Below are 22,644 nucleotides of genomic sequence, written 5' to 3' on the forward strand. Positions count from 1 at the left end.
GATTATATAAACCTTATTCTTGTATTTAAGAATATAGGATGTTAAAAGTCTTTTTAAAAAGATTTAGATTCAATTTTTGGTTGTGATGACTAGAATTTTTTTAAGGTTTTTTAGTCTATTACACTGAGGTATATATTGTACTTATTAAAATAAAATTAAAGAGCAAGTACACGATGGAGCATAGCATTGTTGATAGTGACAGAGAGTAGATGTTTTAAATTGTTGATAAGTAAGTTTCTTGTTTGTTACTAAATCCAACCAAGTCTTGGGGAAAGATGTCTTTATCACAGTGGGCCTTCTTTATTTTGAGTGGAGGTAAAGATTATTTGGGGAACACTCAGGCCCTTAATTAGCTCAATGTTTAGATTACAGTCAGCATCTCAGCAACCTGGTGAAAGCTGGCTATGGATTAGATGTGGTATAAGATAACAAGATATTTTGCATTTGAACAAAGAAAAGGTCCTTTGCATACATTAAGTGAGCTGCTCATAAGTGCACACATTGACAAAGTCACAATTCAGTTATTTCATGCCAGGTAGTCCAATCAGGCCCAAGTTTTCCATGTAAGTTTTTCTTCAAAGCTCCAAGCAATGTCATGGAATTGGAATTGTTCATGTAATTGTCCACACTGCTTTTCCCATGAGCAGTTTAAACATTGTTCATTCTGACACTGAGCCCCTGAGTGAGGAATTAATGTTTGCTTTGTTTTTTCAATGGTTTCATTATTGAATTAAGTTGTGGCAACATAGCACATAGGCTTGTGGCCTGTATCTAATTTCCCTGGTACTTGTACATACTTTGATACTACCTGTTGTATCCTCCTGGCACAGGTCTAGGTCTCACTGTGGTTGTGAAATCCTTGGCTGTCCCTTACAGCTCTGTTTTCTATCTTCTAACTGGGCATCATCTCACCTAGCTGAGTATCCCATCACATGGCATGCCTAGTTCCAAGGTGTGTACCAAAAACAGTGTTGGCATCAACCCTCCTTGGCTTCTCTTCATGAGGACCTTGCTGGGGCCTTTTCCCAAGATATCTGATTTCTGGGCTTGGGGAATCAGCTTTTTTAAAGCCTCTTGGCAAGTTTGGATGCAACTGGGCAATAATTAAGTGAGGTCAACATTAAATGGGGCCTGAGAAAAAGCTACAACTGTTTAAGCCTTGCTTTCTGTAACAAATCAAGCTTGTGGAGGTGAAATAATACGATACATACATGTTCTTCATCAATCTTTGTTGTGTTCAAAGAATGTTTTTGGAACAGTTAAAATGCCCTAAGTGTTAACACATGAGAGAGAACTATAGAAGCATTTGGACTGAGGAGTTCAAACTAGCTTTCTTAGTCTGAGGCAAAAATAGAACCAAATTTAGAAGAAATAAATATTTATCAACACTGTTCTAGGAATACCATAGCTAATTCCTGGGTAACTTGCATCAATTTAAAAAGCAGGAGTTCTTTTTGCAGTTGAGTTGCTCATAGGCATGAAGTAGGCAATGCAGAAAAGAGGAGTATGAGTCTGGCTGCCAGCTGAAGGGGATCCAATCCATAGGCATTTTAAGGATACTAGGCTTCACTTCTTAAATTTGCACTGGAAGTTAAATATAGAAGCACTTGGGGTTTTGACAGCCCTCTCCTGCTCTTGATTTGTTTAAAAAAATTCTGTAGCTTTTTGGTATTATAACTGTGTAAGTCACCATTTGAACAGTGGGCTGTGTCTTAAAATGATCCTCCTTCACTGAAAGCTTGAGGAAGATAAAGGCCTTTTCTGTCTTGCTTTGGACATTGCCTTTATTACCACTTGCTTGAAAATAAAACCATTATGACACTTGAAGAAAAGTAGTTGAAATCAGAATGAATGAGAATGGCCAATTGCACTGTATTGCTTGCTTTATTTTTGAGGGTGGGGGAAGTTGTTAGTCAAGAGCTTTGCTCCCCACAGTTGATAAAATAAGGTGACAGAATCCTACTAACTTCAACTTCTTTGTTTGCCCCTTTGCAAAACACTGCTTTCTCATTTGCAGTGTCAAAAAATTTTGTCCTTCTAGATGGCTCTGTGTCATTCCTTTTTCAACAGTTTCTCATTATTCTGCATGGTACTTGCTGGGGGAAAACTTCAGGAGTCAGCTCTGGGTTACTGTGATTGTACCACCTTAAAGTATGAGTTTTGTCATGGTGGTACAATAATTTTTCAATACTCTTACTCTTGCATTCCCTCTTGTCATGTGTCAGATCTTAGTTGTGATTATTTCTGTAACCTCTGGGGTTAACTATGCCAACCTATGCACGTTTATAATATTTTGAGTGTTATTGTAAATCAAAGGCAACTCCAATGAAGGGGAGAGGATGATGAGGAGGACTCTGTGGATATCAGAAGGCTAATTAATTACTTTATTATACTATACACATTTCATCTCAACTGAATCTGCCAAGCACTCCCTCTGCACACACCTGCTCACACTGCCCAGAATCTCGTGACTGTGAGCTGACAGTCCCCATACACACACACACACACACCTGGCCCTGACAGGCCAAGGAAACAAAACATCCTCACTTTGGGTATACAGTCTCCATGTTGCATTCTGCTTTGGCACAACACAGGCACAGCAAGTGATAAGAATTGTGTTTTCCCTTTCTCTGAGGTTCAGAGAATGTGAATCTCAGAAATCTTTGGGAAGAATTGTGCCTTGCTTTTCTCTGTGAAGAGAAACGTGGCAACAGAGTGTCACAGCAAATGCCATCTTAGACAATGCTGCAATACAAATAATTTCACTTGCATGATCAAGTTGGTATGTATATGAAATAGTATTTGTAATAATTTCTGCTCATGTCTCACTAGGGAAGAGGAGGGGAAAAGCCAGCTGTGAGTAGTATGTGCAGTTAGATGTGCTAACCATGATTACTCATGTTTTACAGGCACCTCTTTAGGTACACCATCACAAGGAATGAGTAACAATACCCAACAGGTGTTAGAAAACACAGAACCACCACAGAAGAGAACGAGGAGGAAGCTGATGGACTCTCCAGTGGTAGCTCCAAGCCCTCCTGCCTCCAGCCACTGCAGCTTGCAGCACCTGGAGGATTCTCTGGCCAAGGAGGTGTACCCTCTGGGGGATACTCCAGACTCCTGCAGGAAGCCAGGGCACAGCTTCTGTGCTCAGGCTGTGCTGAAGGAGGCTTTGCACCTGGCAGGCCTGGGGACAGTCAGTGCCTGCAGTGCAGATGTGGCAGCCAGGAAGGGCAGCATCTTGGACACCACGTGTGACGTGATCCCAGAGAGCCACCAGGCTCTCATGAACTCCACTATCATTCTCTATGAAGGTACAGATGAAACAGCTGAAATGCCTGCTTACTCATCTGTGAAGGAGTCACAGCCATGCAGCAATAGCATTGTGCAAAGGTATTTTCCTTTTTTATGGGTGAGAAACATTACCAAGTCATTTCATCCTGCCTGTCTTTACAGTTGGGTTTTTCCATTTCTATCCATTTTATAAATAAACCCAGCATTTTAAAATCAAACCCTCAATTTTGATCAACATCAAATTCAATTCTGCCATTATTTGGAAAGAGTAGTGTTTGAAAAGTTAGTGACAACAAATGAAGTTGAAAGCTTATCCTGTTTTAGAAGATATGTACCAAAAAGAAAATACAGCACTTTCTAAATTGATTGTGATGCCTCAGGCAAGTTACTTTCTCTAAGCCTTATGTTTTCTGTTTGTAAAATGGATACTTAACCTCTCCACATTGTGAAATGCCATGCTTGAAGCAGCTGTGCATGTCAGAAGTCTTCAAAGCTTCCTCAAATAACATTAATTAAATTAATTTCCAGTTTCGGTTTTCAACTTACCGAACTTTATATTTGTTTACAGTTAAGAAACTGTAAATTTACTTGACTTTTGCCAAGAATATGTTTTACAGGAATATAATTCTTTTATTTCAGACTTGATCTTTCTTCCTTAAGAAGCAAAAATTCTGCTCCGGTATTTGAGAAGCCCTCATATATGGCAATGACTTCAGCCGCTCAGAGAAAAAGAAAGATACTAAGGTAAGATTAAACTAATCCTTAAAAAAATCCTATACAAAATGAATTTTCATTTCTTATGCTCTTACTTCAGTTTCATTCTAATATTTCAAATCTGAAAACCTCTTATAGAAGCCATTTGGATCTGCATATGACATGTTCCGATTCAAATATGCTTGAATTCAATTGAATGTTTTTGTTGCTTTTCTGGGTAACTTCAGTAGATTTTTTTTTCTTTAGCCTTGGTTTAAGAATTTCTGTTTTAATAATTATAAACTAATACCATGTTTGAGCAGACAGTAGCTGCTGTCTGCTCAAAATAGAAAGATGGCACATAATTCTGAAAAGAGAAATTTTGTCATCAATTAAAAATCTAAGTTTTTTGAGAATGTTCTACCTTTGCTGGAGCACATTAGAAACTACCAAAATGGAAAGCAGGGAAAGAACTATACATGACAATACTGAAGTGATCAACTTTGATTTTCTGATAATTCATTTTCAGTCTCATATATTGCTACTTAATTTTTGCCATCTGCTCTAGGAAGAACTTTTGTATCATCACTTCTGGTTTATGACCCTAAAAGAAGTTTATTAGCAGGAGCACCAGAAAAGCTGAAACTAAATAGACATTAAGTTGAATTGTAATTTTTGTTGTATGTACTTCTTTGGTTTTGGGGTTTTTTTCACTGTATTTAAACCTGATCAGCTATGAAACAGCTGGTCTATCTATTTTTTTCCTATTTCCAAAAGCAGAAATTGATACAACCATTTTTAAAATCATGTTACAAATGACTTACTGCTAGACATGAGTGGAGCTACCACTGAACAGGTCTTATAAAGAATATCTCAGGACTGTTGGGACAAGGCTATAGACAGGTCACAGGACATGGAAGAAACTTTAGTGCCTTTTTGTTTATTAGCACCTTTAAAACAGAGAATTATCCTCCAAGCTCGGAGTCATCTGGTCTGGTTTCATGTAACTGTTCTGATTGTTATCAATTACACTCTAAACTGTCTTGCTAGGAGGAGGAATAAACTCTTCTGCTCTAGGATGAGAAAAGAGGCACTGCTCACTTTTTCAAATAGCTGATTATGAATTTAGCGAAATAAATCAGCTGTTCTCTGAAACCAAGCTAGTTTTTTCTACTTTGTCTCTAAGGGAAGGTGAGGGAACTTTTGAAGCCTGATTTATCTAGTCTTAAAGTAAAAGTTCTCAGACAAGCTTTTGAAGTACTTTTTTTTTTTTTTGTAATAACTGTGCAATAATTTTAAAACATATATATATATGCTTATTTCTTCCCAAAAGAGTAGCTGTTTCTGTTCACCTTGTTTCTTTTGTGTCTCAAATGTATTTCCCAGTACACTACAGAAAAATCCCACAACTTCTGTTGGAGTAACTTGCCTGTAGACTAAAATTCTTAATGGTTTTGTCTAGCGGTTGGTGATGAAGAGAAGGAATGAAAACACATTTCTGAAGGAGAAAAGGAGTATGCTCTTACTTTTCAGAGTGCCTTCATTCCATTCTCTTCTTTACTTTTTCCCCCTTATTTTTCCCCATGCTTTCCCCGATTGAAGTGGCTCACTCCAGTCATTCATCTCCTACTAATGCTAGATTAAAAATATAAATTTCAGTCATATGGTCCACATTAGAAGTATAATTTGAAACAGTTGTATTTTCAGGACAAGGGATTAGAGGCAAGTCAGTCATAAGAGACTATTTTACCAAATAATGGTATATTCTTATTGGCATAAGTTCTCTTGCAAGAGGCATGCATGAGTAGATTTTTAGGACTGGCACAAGCAAAGTCTTAGTCTTTGCTGCTTGCTATATATTTTCATTTAGGCAGAAAATTATTATTAAGAAAGTGTGAGGTAGGGGACTCTAAAGTGGGAATAATACAATATTTATTACAGTAATAGGAAAAGCCTAGGAACTTGGGACATAAATACCATTAGCTTGTTTACGAGGCTGTCTGGCAGAGTGGAACCGAGGAAGTTTGTGAGGCAATTGCAGAAGGGTGAGATCAGATAGGTTCATAATTTTCACTGTAGACCTTAAGTCCATCACATAAAGTGCTGTGGATAAAATATAGAGGTTTGTTTTAATGAATTTGAAGCTGTAACAGTTTTCTTGCAGCTTAGTTAAAAAGTATTGTCTGCTATGAAGCCACCCCCTCCAACTGTGTTGGAGGCTGTTGAAAAGTTATTGTAGCAATAAAAAAATGTGATTTGTTCAATAAACACAGCTTGGTCATTTCAAGGATTTTGTAACATGCCTTAAGATTATTTCTTAGTATAATTTGTATGTGATGGCCATCAAACTGGCTTCTATGGTTTCAAACAAAAGTGTGACATATTGTCCTGCCTTTGAATACAAGTGCCAACATTAGTTCTTATTTTCACAGCTGAAGCATTCTTGTAAATTTTTTAAAAGGAGAAAGGGGAAAGTATCCATAGATATACATAATAAATTAGTTTACTCCTTGCGTTCTGTTACAATTCTATGAACACTGGATATTTAATTAAAGTGTTTCTACATGGCAAGGCCAGAGGCCCTGTGAGCAGTGACTGTACTGAAGGCAAACTCTTTGTGACTCTTTTGCAGCTCCACCTCCAACACGGTGCTGGGCAGCCTGCAGGCGCCGGGCGCTGCCAAGCGCTCCCGGCAGGACGTGCTGCTGAGCCCCGCGGCCCTGAGAGTGCCCCAGGGGGCTGGTGAGTGTCAGGGCTGCCCTGGGGGCACTGCCCTGCCTGCCTCTGCCTTTGGCTTTGGTGTTTTGCACATGCTGTGCTGCTTTAGTGGGTGCTTCTGATCTTCATATCAAGGGGATGGTGAGCTCTGAGCACAGAGCAGGGAGACAAAACAATTCCTGCTCCAGCTGGGCACCAAGGACAAATGATCCCAATCTCAGCCCCAGAGCACAAACCCCGTGGGCTGGAGAGAGAAAAACAAGCAGGGTGGGACTGCAGGGGCTAAAGCTGGAATGGGACAATGAACTGCAAGGTGCAAATGGAGCAGAACTGATCCAAGGGAGAGAGCCCGGGAGCGCTTGGGGCATTTTGGGGCCATTTTGGTTCATCTTGGGTGCAGGCCTGGCTGGGCTCTGGTGCTGCCCAAGGTGGATGCATGGAGGAGATGCTTTGAATCCATCCCTGCTTTATTCCTTAGCTCTGCCCAGCCTCTGCTCTAGGGCAGCCTGCACAAGGTGTCGGTTTCTGGGACAGGCATCACCTTGGTAACAGTGATTGCACACTGTTAACATTAATTAACATTGCCTCTCAGTTCATTTTGTCCCTTTAATAGCACGTGTTGCTATAACAGTGTACTAAGCCATTGGTTTGAATAGTATATCCTTTTTTTTTAAACAAAGAGTCAGAATGTCGGTTATACAGATAGTAACTATTCAGAATTCAATTCAATATTATTACAAGGTTGTTGGGAAACCCTTTTTCCCAAGAGTCAAGGTCTTCCATCCAGAATAGTTTTTTAACTTGTTGAGAAATTTTTATTACTAATTATGTCTTTGCCCAAGTGTGGCTTATCAAGAAATAAAATTCTCTAATAATTTCCATACCAGTTTTTAATTCTTTGCTTTATTTTACAACACCAAACTTATTTGTTTTAACAGATAAAATGTATTTTTAGAGATTTATTGATCTTAAAATTTGGAGCTATTTTGGGCAAAAACAATAACAGAGGCAAAATTATTTTGCTTTTAACATACTGCTGATAATAATATTAGCAAGTTCTATTGTGTGAAAGTTTGGTCAATTCTCTCTGAGGTGCATAAATCTTTTCTGTGATAAAATCAGTTAGAATATTTTTTTCAGCCAATATTCACAAATGTCTTCACAATTCTATAAAAACCTCTGCCTTTCCTAGTGCATGGCATCAAGTTGCTTGGCACCTGAAGCAGATATTAATATGCTAAATCTGTACAATTTTCCTTCATCTCTGCCTCCTTTTCCTCTCTGTCTTCAGAGATACACTTAACAATCTTCTTGGGCGATCTAGAGGAGATCCAGTATTAGTTTTAATATTTTAGTCTGCTTTTCTTATGAAATAGAAAAGCAATGCGAGAAAACATTTCCATGGTGTAGCTTTTTCCAGTGCTATGGGCAATACACTGGTTTTACAGCACTTACATGTTTTTAAGTAAAAATTGCTGAGAGGGAATGTGAGGGAAAAGGTCTTAGTCTGTATTCATTGGAAATGTTGAGGCTGTGTTACCAGAAGCTTTCTGAAACTGAATATCTGAGTCTAAGCTCTGTCTAACCAAGTGACTTAGTACAGGGTTATATCAGTATCAATGTCTGCTCCAGCAGACCAGGTTAGGAGGGTTCCACTATTCAGTCCTAACTCTGGAATTAAGGAACTGTGTAATGCAGAAGCACCTTTTGAAATGAGAAGAAAACTTGGATTATTTGGTGTTGAACTGAATATGAAATAGACTTGATTTTTGAGAGCATGCATTACAGCAGCAGAATAAACCTTAACCAAATACTTAAGAGAAAGGGTTGTTTTCAGATTAAAAAGACAAAACTTTCTGTAATGACAAAGTGTTCCTTTTTCAATGCTATTTTTAATAAGAAGGATTAATAACATTTTTTCATATTTCTACATCTTTTTATAGACCATTGTGCTTTTTTAATAGCATCTCCTGTCAGTTGAGGGTCTAATCGTGGGACTTTCTAGACAATTAAAGCACTGCAGTACTGAGCTAAGAGTGATTACATGTTTGCATATTAAAATGAAGCTTTCAGTAAAGGAAAGAAATGTGTAAAAATTCTTGGACCTATTCTGAAAAGGAGGTCCATGTCAGCTACAGTCTACTTATATTTATTGAAGGAGTTTCTCTCTATTTCTAATAGCATTTCTTTCTTCACTAGGAGTTAAAATGAAGAGCAGGAAGCAAGAACAGAATATGCCAAGGAACTTCATTAGAAGCCTTTCTCAAGGAAATGTCCCACTGGATGTTAAATCAAGGACATCAAAAAATCTTTTACTTCGTGTTTCCAAGAAAAAAAATAGGATTTAGGTCAGAGTTCATCCCTATTTCAAGCAGGATTGATGGATAGCAAATGTGAATAGGATGAATTGTGATTTCCTCCTGTAAATAGTTGTGAGAATTTCGAGGTGGAAGTCTTAGAGAAGTTATTTTGACCCCCTAAATTATTTTCATTGGAGTAGCTTCCTTGTGTTAAAATAGATTTTCATTTGGAAGCAAGTTAGGCAGATGCTACTATTAGAACATGTTCATGCTTAACATTACAATGCCTTAGATGTTCTTAGATTGTCAGCATCTATGGATGACCTATGGAGTTCCAAGAGACAGAAAAATATTTCCAAAACTGGAATTTTTTCCTTTTTTTTTTGTCTTCTGGTTTTTCATCTGTTACTTGGTTGTAAATGTTCCTGTTCTGTTTTTTTCAATTTCATTCAGCTGTAAATATGTCTTTTATTAATGACTTCAAATAAATTTTAATATTATTAAGAGCAATATAATGTCAAATGTGTTTCTAGCAAAAAATGTTCCTTTCTTCTCTTAGGAAAAATGTCTAAATGGATTTGGACAAATATTGTTATAAGTACATGCTGTTTATAATGACTTCTAGCAAATCATTGATGTTCAGAGACACAGCAATGTATAGCTTTGCTGTAACCTTGACAGCCTGCCCAGCCTTCAGAATGTCATTGTGCTGTGTTTGCCTGTGCAAATGAAGTGAATTTCTCCAGTCTGGTGAGAGCCTGAGGAAGAAGTCCTGGACGTAGTTTGTGGTGTCAGAACTGTCTGAAGCAAGGAGCTTCCCACTTGATCAGTTCACTAATGTGCTGCAGAATTCATCCTTGACACATTGGAGGAGCATTTTCCACAAGCCTCTGAAGAAGGAAATGGGAGCTGCCTGCAGAAAGTTTCAGGAGCCCTTGTGGGAGGAGCAGACCATGGTGCAGGAGCAGTCTTCCTTGGGGAAGTTCAAAGAAGAAGAAATCATTTCTTAAGAAATAGGCATTGCTAGTTAAAAATACTAGGAGAGAGAAATTGAATCCTCCTAGTTGCTTTCTAAAGGGATTATAGTTGTGGTGAGCCTGGCATCTTGTAGTGTAATGAGAGCTGGGAAAAGGTTTGTGTGAAGCCTGAAAACTAGGATTTGGGATGTGTCCACATAGCAAGGTGATGCCATGTCAGTAGAGTAAAGAGGGAGGGTCACTTCAATATTTCCCTATCATGATGAACAGCAAGATTTTGGAATTAATTTTAATTTATGATTTTGATGCAGCTGAAGTTGTAAAGACTATTTGACTTATGGGATTTTTTTCAGATTCTCAAGTGTTTATTGTAAAATGTACAGAGGGAGCTTCATTTGTTGCTATCATGTGTACAAGAAGCATGTTGGGTTTTGCTAAATCTACTTGTTACTTTCACTGCTCTCATGACATGTAAGACTTACACATAGATGTCCATAGCAATCTTGAAAAGTTTTTAGACAAGCTTGTGCATGCACCATTTTGATAGTGAAAACTGATGAATCTCATGTTTTCCTAATGGCTTTGGCATGAGTGGAATCACGTGGTTCAATTGCAACACTTGCAAGGACAAAAAAAAAAATTATTGAGAAAATTAAAACCTGTGATTTGAGAGTGATTCAATCAGAAGTTGATCATAGATTTGTTAGCTAGGTACATATTTACCATTTATAACTAGCATAAATTGTTTCCAGAGATAGAGCAGATTGAAGGGAGGTTTTTGTATTTCATATTCCTATTGAGTAATGTTCTGCACTATCAATTGTACACACATTTGTTTTCTTACCTACTGTGAGCATATCTAGACTTCCTAGGCAGAAAGTGCTTCCCAGCACATTCCTCACACATTATTGGCACAAACCTCTCATAACTTTTCATTGCCTAAGTTTTTCTGTCAGATTGCCAGGTAGGTAGAAAGCAATGTGTATTTGGGAAGAAGTGGAGGTGTGATATAGCCCATTTCATTTCCTTGCCAATCTACTTCGCTACCTGCTGGCTTGTCTTTACAATCTAATTAAGGAATAGCATTTATCTGAAGTACACATTTTGCTGATTTCACCGTTGTACCACACAGGGTTAAGTTGTGTCAGTGTTGCAAGTGAGAAAAGGATGTTAAAGATCTCATCCCACTGGGAAATTCTTACAAAAACATTCAAAGGCTGCAGGCTATGGTTTGTACTGTTATAACAACATTCAATCAACATAAAATGCTTCTCAGACCATTAACTTGGCCCATTCAACTTAGCAAACTTTAAGCCCATTTGATTTTTAGTTACTCAAGAAATTCCAAGAAATGGGAATTAGAGAAGATGGAGAAGAGCACTACCCCCTTCTGGGTTCCAGCAGTATTCAGATGGAAACTCCAAGATGAAGGCAGGGTCAGGATGAAAGCTTCACCTCATGTCTGGCCTTAGACAGCCCTGAGCCTTTCCCCAGCAGGAGCTGGGTTAGGGCAGAGTGGAGCATTGTGCCTGTGCTTGGCACCCCTGCCAGGCTGGGACAGGGGCTCCACGGGCACTTCAGGGGCGTTAATAGAGCCACAAATCATTTCCAAAAGGAGTTCCAGGGTAAACTGGCAAAAATTATTGAAATTGAGTTATTCAGTTAGCTGGAACAAAAGAAGAAGAGGTGAAGAAGCATGTTAGTTGCTGAAGTACTGGGCAATAAAATAACAAATGGAACACAAGAAGGAAAACAGCCCAAACTGTACCGTACATATGTGGCAATAGGTTCTCAAATAGCTATTAGTCAGGAAAGAGACCTTGGAGTTATTGTAAAAATGCCATGAAAACATCATCTCTGTGGTCAAAATAGCACAAAAACCCATGGGGAACAAACCCTTGTGCAAATTCCTTGCCTCAATCCTGGTGTTGTCCTATGCATTTCAAATAAATGTGGTTGGATTATAAAGGGTATAAAAATGGATGAGAGGATCAATTAAAGCAGTGAACAGTCTGAATACAACAGTTTAGGAGCACTTCACCCTGGAAGTGAGGAGTTCTGTTCAAAGTGTATGGAATAACAAGTCATGGAAAAAGGGACTAGGCAACAATTATTCACTGCTTCTTGCTGTATGAGACCTAAATGGCAAGTTCAAAACACATGACATTTCCTCCCTGAATAGCATATGCGATGACGAAGTCTGGAGTTTAAAATGTGATGGATGTCAAGAGATTTGAGTTCAAAACTGATTACTCAGAACTGTGGAATACTTTGTTCTTTAACTCTGTCTAGCCTCTGTTCTAGGCCAGCCTTCACGAGGCACCAGCAGTGCCCAACAGCAGGTGCTGATGGAAGCCTGAAAGAAGGACAAGGGAGAGAATTTTTATTTTCTACCTGGTGCTACCTTCACCTGACAAAAGTCATGGAAGGACTTCCTTGCAGGGGGAACTTGGAGGGTTGTACTTGTATAATATCATTTGTGGGCACGGAGTTTGTGGTGATTGGGAGTGGGGCTGAGTATATAAAAAGCGCATGTTTAACGTACTTTAATTATTTAAATTTATTTTAATGCTTTAATAGATTGCAGCGTGGGTTTAGTGTTGGTTAATGACTAGTGTGCTCACTAGAATGCAGTTGTGGGCACAGCGTTTGAGGTGATTTGGGCCCAGCCTCATCCCAGATTGGCTCCAGCTGTGCAGGACAGGTGAATGCTATTGAAGGTGAGGAGCCATGGAGTGCCCAGGGGTGCTGAGCAATCACACAGAGGGCTCACAGGTGCAGGGCATCAACAGGAGGGCATAAAAGGCTGGGCTGGAGGACCAAAAAAAAAAAAAAAAGCAGCCACTTGCAGCTTCCTGCGGTGCCATGGTGTTACTCTGTGTGAGCTGAAGCCTTCTGAAATTGTAATTGTGTGGTGACACTCTGGGTATGGTGGCTGCCTGAGCTGGGACAAGTGCTGTGACACAAGGGGATAGTCCTGACAGCCTGTGTGGTCAACAGAGAACAAAAGGGTGGCAGAGACTCTTCCAGAAGGCAGCTCAGAGTGGGCACCTGGCTTGGACTCTTTTGGCAATGCACTCACCGAGCAGGTAAGTCTTGTTTCTATAGGACCTTAAAGCTTGGTGTTCTGGATGTCTCCTCCCAAATGAGTTTTATGTTTTCTCTCCATATTTATATGTGTGGATTTATAATCATTCCATGTGTGTGGCTTTACAATAATTCCATATGTGTGGCTTTATAATAATGCACCCTGTTGAGGAATGGATGAAAGTTTCTGACCTTTTGGCCTGGTTTGGGGCATCTTTCTGACATTGGGAGTTGTAGGTGAGAGTCCACCCTTGTGGAGATGAAGAGGTCCAGGAACCATAATGGGCACCAAGTGCTGTTTCTGATCTCAGCAGGGTAATGGCTTTGTGCAAATTAGGAATTCCCATTTTGGAGGTTTGTTAATTTGAGAATTTTTTAATTTTGAGATGGACAGACTGTTAGTTATGTAGAAGCTCTTGTATTATATCTATAGAAGCCTCCCATGTAAAACTACCACAGAGAGAGACAGAAAAAAGCTGCAACAACCCAAAAAAAATGACAAATAAACAAAAGCACGACCCCAGAATCCATGTATATTCCACTACAGCTATAAAACTTGGAAATAGTGATTTTCATCTTGCATCATAATCTTAATGCATAGTCTGGCTTTGCTTTTTTCTCTGGTTCTCAGTTTGTCTTCCCTCCAGCTGACCTTTAAATCAAGCCTTTCCCAGGCTTCTATTCTGTGACACTTTTCTGTTCTCCTTCACCTAGAAGAGAAAATATATGTTAGACATTGGTACAGGGGGGGTTAATTTTGTGGTTGCTTTAGGATATTTCGTTTCAGGCTCATTGACATGTTGAAAGATAAATTTTTAAGCACTAAAGGAGTTTTTAAACAGTGGGAAGCTCTGGAAGCTGGATTGCCTTCACAAAACTCATGTATCCAGAATTTAAAGGTGCTATGGAAGCTCACAGAAATATATACTGAATATGATAAAATATATTGCAATTATAGAATATTTTCCTACTGAATCAATTCCCATTCCTCAGTCCCTGGTCTAAGACTTTTCAGAGATGATCAGAATGCTTGCACATGATAATTTGTGTGTTCTCTAAGGCATATGTTTTGGTTTCAGGTAATTTTGGGAGAAATACTTTTTACAAGGTTTTCTTTGCAAATCAAATTTAACCTGCTTTTTTCTAAATGGTTTGGAAAAAATTTATTTTGGAGAAAAGTGGAAAAAATTGTTTATTTAATAGGCAAACCATTCACTAGCACAAATAATGAACAATATTGAAAAATAAAACTTCTTGTCGCTTTAGAAGATGCGATAAATTCAGGGTTTTTGTGGGCTGTAGCTTGGTTTATTCAGTTTGTTATTAATTTTTCTGGAATTCAAAGTGTTGTGGTTTAGATTTTGTTTGGTGGGTTACAGATGTGAGATTTTGGTGGTTTTTTTGGGTGTTTTAGTTGAGAGTGGGTTTAAATAGGTTTAAAGAAAAGGAAAACCCCTCCAGTTTGGGGAACTTATCTGCTTTAGTTAGCTAAAACTAACTAAAATAAAGGAGAGCTCTGCTTTTTTGTCTGTGTTGTTATAGACAGTATTGTTTTGCACTAGGAATGTGCAGGAGTGAGAGTGCAGCTTTCTTGAAAACAAACTCTGGGATTTTGTCTTTTTTTTTTGTTGTTTGTTTTTGGAACTAATCTTAAAGGTGTAAAACTTATTTTTGAGTTACGCAGATGAACGGGGATACAAGCATTATAAAGTTGCTTTAGGATATTTTACTTTTTATTTTTTATTGTTGGTTTATTACTGAAACTATTATATATTCTAACTTTATAAATATATATCTTATACATAGGTATGTATAGTATACAGTTATATATAGACAATGGCAGTAACATTTAACAGAAAGTGATATTTACCCATAGTTCTTACTTAATAATTAGATTTTTTGAGGTATACATTGTGTTGTTTTGGGGGGGGTTTTTTGTATTATTTACTATGTAGCATTTGGTCTTTGAGTAAAAACAACTTTATGAATATGTTTGTATTTGAGGTAGAATTAATTTAAATTGTCTTTTTTAATAAACTTTTGACATGCATTATTAGGACTTTGCTTTGTTTATTGTATGTAGGGGTTTAGGTTGGGTAGAGTTTGTTTGGCTGGTGGAAATTTGGGTCTTAATTAATTAGGTGGCTTTTGTTAGATGTTCTTAATTTTTGAATGATCCCCCACCCCCTGTTTTAAGGTGGTTTTTAACAGTCTATTGTATTTCTTACTTCGTACTTGGTGTATGGTAGGGGATATGGTATATACTTATTTATATACTTATGTAGTGTTACATTTTTTAGTTTAGGTGTAGATAAGGTTGGTTTTGAAATGAGTTCTGTTGTTTGATTTCATTTTTTCAGGGTTCTATGCTTTTAAAGGATGTGTTTTTTAAGGTTTAGCATGGTGTTATGGGCTGGAGTGTGAGGTATTACAGGGTAGGTTTTAGTTACTTTGTGCTGGTTATTGCTACTGTGAGCACATAGGGCTTGTTTTGGTGTGTTTGGGGTAGTGCAATGTAATTAATTTGCCAGTTTTTTATAGTTATATTTGGATTATTGCTCACTGTGTTATAGGGGGATTGGTTGGTTTGATGGTAGTATATGTTTTACAGTTATGGAGAACTTGAGAAATACTGTTTATGGTTAGATGTACTCTTTGATTTTGTGTTTACTTACAGGTGGTATTTTTATTTTGATGACTGGAGGCACTCTTAGTTTATTTAGTTAGGAATCACTTTTGTGTTGCTAATTTAAATTTTGTTTTGATACTTGTACTTTTGTAGCTTGATTTACTTGCTTGTTGTTCTGGTGGTTTTTATTAGCTTTATTTTTGAGAATATGGGTATTTATATGATGGACTTTTATAGGAAGATTTTTTTTACTTTGATAGTGATAGTTTTTACTTATTAGTAGCTTAATTTTTTTTTTACACTGTTAATTAGTTTTTTATTTATTAGTTTTATAGAGTATTGGTTACTATTTACAAATTAGTGTAGAGGTAGAATTTTGGGGTATTTTTTAGTAATATTTTGGGCTAGTTGACTAGCTTTGAGTTTAGCGAGTTGGTTTGATTTACCTTTTTTTAGTAGTTTTGTGATTTGTTGCATGAGGTTTTATATGGTTGGGGTTTTTTGGTTGATTTTCACAATGGGATAGGAATCATTAGTGAAGAGAGTGTAACATTTTTTTTTGTTGGTAGTTGGTTGCATGGTGCAATTTTTTAGTATGTGTTACTTTTGGGGTTTTTTTGTTAGAGAGACTAAATCTTTTACTTTTAGGTTAATTGGTAATTATTTTAAAATCTTTGGGTGATTTAGTGTTTTAATATGGGTGTGTTGTGAGATGAGGGTAATCTGCTTTATGTGCAGTTGGCGTCATGGTGGGCAGAGGGAATTTTTGCTTTGAGTGTTTACTTTGGCATTGGTAGTTGGGGTGCCAGGAGCAGTTGTGGTTTAATGCTCGTTACTTCTGAGGAAGTTTGGATTTTTTCATAAGCTGCTTTTTCTGGTTGTTTTGTGGGTTTTGGGGGTTTTTTGGGAGTGTAGTTGGTTTTTGGGTGGCGGGTGGCTTTTTGACTCGTTTTTTGACTTGTTTTTACTCTAAAATCTTCGTGGTTGGTCTTGAGTTTTGTTAGGTACTATCTCTTAAAGGTTTTAGGGCAGATGGTGGTCCTTGGCTGTAGAGTACATTTTTTATGTGTGGTTTTGTTTTGTTCTGCTCAGGGTTATTGTAGGAGTGATTTTTTTGTTTAACTGGGGTCAAGGTTTGCTGTTGTTTAGGGTTTTATTGGAAAGTGACCTTTTTGTGGGTGATTAGGTAAAGAGGGTTGATCATTTGGTTGTGTTTAGTAATGTGCATTTTTTTTAAAAGCTTATAGTGCTTGGGAAAGTGGGGTTTTTTTTGTTGGTTGGTGGAGATATTGTTGTGATTTTGTTGATGACATTGGTGGGAATTTGATGCTGTTTATTTTGTTATTTTATTTTTAGGAACTGGATTTTTTGAGTAGGTTTTTTAATTTTTCTGGTGGTGATATTGGTTTCAGGAGAATTAGGATGATTTTTTTTTAACTTTTTTGTTGCTGTGTTTTTCTACTCAATGATGTAATTAATGTAGATGGTTTAGAGCTTTACTCTTTTTTAGTGTAGTTGGGATGAATTTATGGTAGATGGTGGGGCAGTGTTTTTGTTTTTGGGGTAGTTGGTTTTAGGTGCATTGTACGTTTTTTATGTAAGAGTAAACAGATTTGTATCTTGTTGTTAGAGGAAAGGAGAAAAATAGATTGGTAATGTTAATAGTGTTATTTTGTTGTTTTGGATTTTAGTTTGTATTGGAGTTTGAAGAAGTTTGTTACAGCAGTGTTTAATGGTGGTATTAGTGTTTAGTATGGCAGTATTTAAGGTATGATAGTTTATACTTAATTTTTATTTGTTTTAGATTTGTTTTAAATTTAGATTTGTTTTAGAGAAAAATAGATTGGTAATGTTAATAGTGTTATTTTGCTGTTTTGGATTTTAGTTTGTATTGGAGTTTGAAGAAGTTTGTTACAGCAGTGTTTAATGGTGGTATTAGTGTTTAATACAGCAGAATTTAAGGTATGATAGTTTATAGTTAATTTTTATTTGTTTTAGATTTGGGTATAGGCTAGATGGGCTTGTTGAAGGGTGAGTGGGTTTTGGGGTTTTTTTGGGTGTTTTAGTTTATGATGTATTTTTTGGATGGGCATTACACTATTTTGGGTTGTTTGGTGTTGCTGGTGGAGTATTGTTGAGGTGGTAATTGGTATTTGTTGGGGGTTTTTTAAAGAAGTTTTATTGTAGATGGGTTTTTTGATAGTTTATGTCAGGTGTTTAATTGTTTGATGCTTTTTGTTTTTACAGCTGTTATTTTAAATGTTTACATGAGTTTCTTTGGGTTTTTGAAAAACTGACTTTGGAGGAAGTCTATGCTTAAAATGGATGAGGGTTTTGAGCTAGTTACAATGGAGTGGCTTTTTTTGCTTCCTTTTAGTTAGTTTTACTTTAGTAAAAGCTGAAGTAAATCTTTGTGATCTTTTTGTTACTCTAGGAATAGAAACAGATTTTGTCTTTATATGTTTTGGTGGGATTAATGGGTATTGTGTGCTAGTGTTGATTAAGGTTTCATATTTTTGTGGTTTTGATGTGCAAGGTTAATGAATTTAAACAGTTTTAAAAAGAGTTTTTCTAGCTTTTACTTACTCTAAGCTTGGTTATTCTTTTTTTCTTTGGGTATATCTTTTGGAGGGTTTTTTAAGGGGATTTGATACATTATTATTACTATTATTATTATATTTGATAGTTTGGTTACAGGTCACTGGAGCTGGTTTTTTTGCTGGAACTTTTTCTTTGAGTCTTGCTTTTTTTAAAATTAGCACTTGTTGTGTTAGAGTAGCAATAGATTTTTTATCTTATTTCCTTATGGAAATAGAAATTTGGAAAGACAAAATAAAAATATGGAAACAGAATTTTATGAAAATTTCCTCATGGAATTTTTTTTTTTACCATCACGTAGTGGGGGTACCTTCTCTCCCTGTTTGGGGGGCATTTACATTTAGTATTAGAACTTTTAATTGGTATTGCTGAGATTTGGAGAAGGTACGTTTTAATTTTTTGAGGGTTTTGTGATTTTTTAAATTTTATTTTTTAGTTGTTGTTAGGACATGCTTTTGCAGTTGTGATTTTCGTATGTGCTGGGTTATGTACAGTATTTGTATATGTTTGGAGCTTTTTTTGGTTGTATTAAGTGTGGTTTCTTTGGGTTTTTTAAATTATTGTTAAAGTAAAAGTGTATTTTTGTGGTGTGTACAAGTTTTTCACTATATTATGGATGTACATGGTCCTAAGTCTGGATTTGTAGTCTTTATGTTATTTGAGAAGACAATTTCTGCTACTGCCATTTTTTTAAGTGTTGAATTTTTTGGTTTCTGGTTTTTTATTGAGTTTGTTGTATCCAGAGATGGTGTGTATATAGGTATTTTTGTGTTACACTTTTTAGGACCTGTGCCCAGAGATGATGAGAGTTAGCCCCCCTTACTATTGTTAGGTTGATAATTGGATTATGTGATGGGGATTTTCAATGTTTTGCTTTAGTGCTATTTAGGATTCTAGTTTTAAAGAGAGATTACCTAACTAACTATAGATTTATTAGGTCTTTGAGTGTAATTTCTTTTTAGGCTACCAAGGTTTTTTAGGGAATAGGGCTTTAATAAGCCACAGGTTTAGGCTTATTGTTTGGTGTAGTTATTGTGGTGGTGTTTTTTGCAGGGGTCCCAGGGTGAGGGAAGAGATGAGAATGTTGACTCCCTGTTTCAGAAGGCTGATTTATTATTTTATGATCTATATTAAAATGATATATTAAAACTCTACTAAAAGAATAGAAGAAAGGATTTCCTCAGAAGCCTTGCAAGGAAAGGAATGGAATGATGATAAAATCTTGTGACTGACCAGAGAGTCTGAGGCAGCTGGGCTGTGATTGGCCATTAATTAAAAACAACCACATGAGACCAATCACAGATGCACCTGTTGCATACCACAGCACAGATAACCATTGTTTACATTTCATTTCTGAGGCCTCTCAGCTTCTCAGGAGAAAAGATCCTGGCAAAGGGATTTTTCATGAAATATGTCTGTGACAAGTTATAACTTGAGTGGCTGGGCTGTTGGCTGTAGCTTGAGTGATTGGGGGAACTGCTGATTTATTGTTCTGTCTTTTTGCTTTTATTTGTTGCTTTATAGTGTTTAGGAGTGTGTGATAAGTATAGGTTTGGGCTTAGCTTATTGTAATGGGGTTTTTCTCTTTAGAGTCATTATGGTACTTTTTTTTAGGTATTTCTCTGCTTTAGTTGGGTTTTGAATTTGTATGTGTGGAAAGTTTTAGGTTAGAAATTTTTTCTAATGTTTGGCTTAGATTTTTTTATTTTTTATGCTGTTCAGGATTTTTTACTCCTGGGTTTAGTTTTGGGTTAGGGGTTTTATTAGTAGTTCTGGATATTTTGGCTTTTATTTTAGAGAGGTTGTAGGCTGTGTAGAGGAAGCTTACTAGATTAAATACTAGGAAAGTGGTGTCTTTAGGGGGAACTGACCCTTTTTAAAAAGTGATGTAATGGATTTAAAGGATAAGAAGGAAAGGAAAGGCTGAAAAGCTTCATTTTTTTGCTTTTCTTTTAACAAATTGTGTGCAATTATTAATAAAGCATCTTAAAACATGTGATGGGAATTGGGTTACAGGGTAGGGCAAAGAAACCACAAATTTATCTTGAACAGACTAGTACTTTTGTAAACTCTATAAATTATTATCACTGAGCTTAGTGCAATGGCTATTTTAATCTGTGCTTTTCTACTGTAAAAACTGTGTTACAGATAATATTGGAGCTCTTTTTTGATAAGGAAATAATTTTAGTGACTAGAAAGGTATCAAAAGTTAAAAAAAAACTTAGGGACTAGAAACACATGAAGAGACACTCTGAGAGACATTAGGAATTTCAAATTATTACTGCCTGCTTTATCTCATTACAGTGTAAACAAAACTAAAATGCAATCAGCACAGGTTTTTTCTGCTTTCTTGAGCTGCATTTTTGGGCACCAAAAATTATATTTGTTTTGGTTTAGGGTCATTTTTGGCGAAAAACTTTTAAAGGGGTTTCTTTTAGAAGGCAAAATTAAGTGGCTCTTCCCTTTAGTGGTTCAGAAAAAAAAATTTTTGGAGAAAAGTGGAAAAAACTGTTTATTTAACAGGCAAAGCATTCACTAGCACAAAGAAATGAACGATATTAAAAAAATCAGACTTCTTGTTGCTCTCAAAGAGATTACAAACACAGAAAATTTTTTTTTTTGTGGGCTGTAGCTTGGTTTACTCAGTTTGTTATTAATTTCTTTGGTGCTGGAAATGTGGCTTAGGCTTGGCTTGGTGGGTTGCTGGTCTGAGATTTTGGGGGGGTTTTGGCTGTTTTAGTTTAGAGCAGGTTTAAATAGGTTTAAAGAAAAGGAAACAAAACTAAACTTTAGGGAATTCTCTGCTTTGCTTAGCTAAAACTAACTAAAATAAAGGAGAGCTCTGGTTTGTTGTTTGTGTTGTGGACAATGTTGTTTTGCAGTAGGAATGACAGAGTACAGCTTTTTCAGAAAACCAACTCTTCTTCCCCCTCTTTGCTCTCCAAGGTGCAAAACTTATTTCTGAGCCACACAGAGCAATGGGGATAAAGTAACTCCAGGACTTACCCAGTCTCCAGTTTAAGCAGATGAGATGGATTCCTATTTTTTGGGGTTTTTTTTCAATACCCAGCCCTTTTGCTGGAATTCCTTTGGTTGTGATCTGGAGCATTCAGTGAAGAGGACAGAGCTCTATCCAAAATCTCATTTCTTGCTTAAGATGGAAGAAATCTTGTGAAATACTCAAAGGAAGGAAGGGAGGGAAAAGATGTTGTTTTGGTTTCTGGCCAGAGTGTGATGGCTCCTTTCATGAAATGGCCTCACCATTCACAGCAAAGCAGCTGAAGCTTGGTATCATCAAATAATGTTGGTATCAAATAATGTTGAACACGTGGAACATTTTGTGTTCCCAGCAGCAACTGGTGGAATCAGGCTCTTTCCTCTCAGCATATAAAAAGCCCTAAAAAAAAAAAACCCCTTAGCTCTTGGAAAACTCAGAACCTCAGACTTCCAAAATTGGCAAACAAAATTAGCTGACACTCTGAACATTTTGGCTTTTATCTTAAATATTCCGTTCCCCCTGTGTAAAATAGTGATAAAAATATCCTCGAACTTCAAAAGGATGTTGAGAGGATCTGTTCATTAATGTTTTCAAAGAATTCAGATGCTGTAGTGAAATCACCATGCAAAATCCCATAAGGAAATTAATAATTCTGTGTTCATTGTAGGCTTTGGGTTATGGTAAGTCAATAACTCATAGGATTATGTATTGCATGAGAAGGAAGGATGTCAATAGAACCCTTTTTTTTTTTTTTTTTGGGAAGTGTTCCTCCCTTCTGTGAGTGCTGCCCACTCTGTGTGCCAGGAGCAGCACAGAAAGCAATGCTGAGGGGAAAGGCATCTGTCCTGCAGGAATGGACACACAGACACACTCATATTGCACCCTCAGAAATGTGATTTTGATTGGACAGTTCAACATTCTCCTAGTATAAAATGTAGCTAGTGCTGTTTAATATGTGCTCAAGGAAATGAGATGTATTTGTTTAACCATCCCCTGAGAGAATCCTGCTAATGTGGTTTAAAAGCAGCCCCACACCTTCTGAAGCTCACACCTGGTGTTTCAGGCACCTCCTGAGAGCTTTACACAGCACACAGAGACTGCAAGGAATGAGGATTTCTACAAACAGCTTGGGAAGTGCATTATAATTGCTGTCATGGACCTGAGAATCCCATTATGTCAGATAATCTGGGCATTTACAGACTGGGAAACACCAAACTTCTTTGTTCCATGGAGTAAAAATAAATAAGCCACTCAGAATTGCTCAAACTATTCAGAGCTGTGAAGATTTAAGCAGAAACTCCAGGTAACAACTGTGCTGCTTCCAGTGCAGCTGGTAGAAATCTAGAAGTG

General features: G+C 37.0%; 1 protein-coding gene across 1 annotated transcript in view; it reads left to right on the forward strand.

Annotated features, from left to right (window-relative positions):
- The window catches only part of KIF18A (kinesin family member 18A), a 32,129-nt gene extending 21,797 nt beyond the window's left edge, over positions 1-10,332 (forward strand). Inside the window, exons 14-17 of the mRNA XM_071455280.1 lie at positions 2,910-3,393; positions 3,934-4,038; positions 6,620-6,729; positions 8,905-10,332. Of these exons, the coding sequence (XP_071311381.1) occupies positions 2,910-3,393; positions 3,934-4,038; positions 6,620-6,729; positions 8,905-9,053 (848 nt within the window). The 3' untranslated portion in view covers positions 9,054-10,332. The remainder of the gene's footprint in view (positions 1-2,909; positions 3,394-3,933; positions 4,039-6,619; positions 6,730-8,904) is intronic.
- Positions 10,333-22,644: the final 12,312 nt, after the last annotated feature.

This window comes from Agelaius tricolor, unplaced genomic scaffold, assembly GCF_023055355.1.
Source record: "Agelaius tricolor isolate 1412-34295 unplaced genomic scaffold, bAgeTri1.0.p SCAF_46, whole genome shotgun sequence".
In the NCBI taxonomy this organism is placed as follows: Eukaryota; Metazoa; Chordata; class Aves; order Passeriformes; family Icteridae; genus Agelaius; species Agelaius tricolor.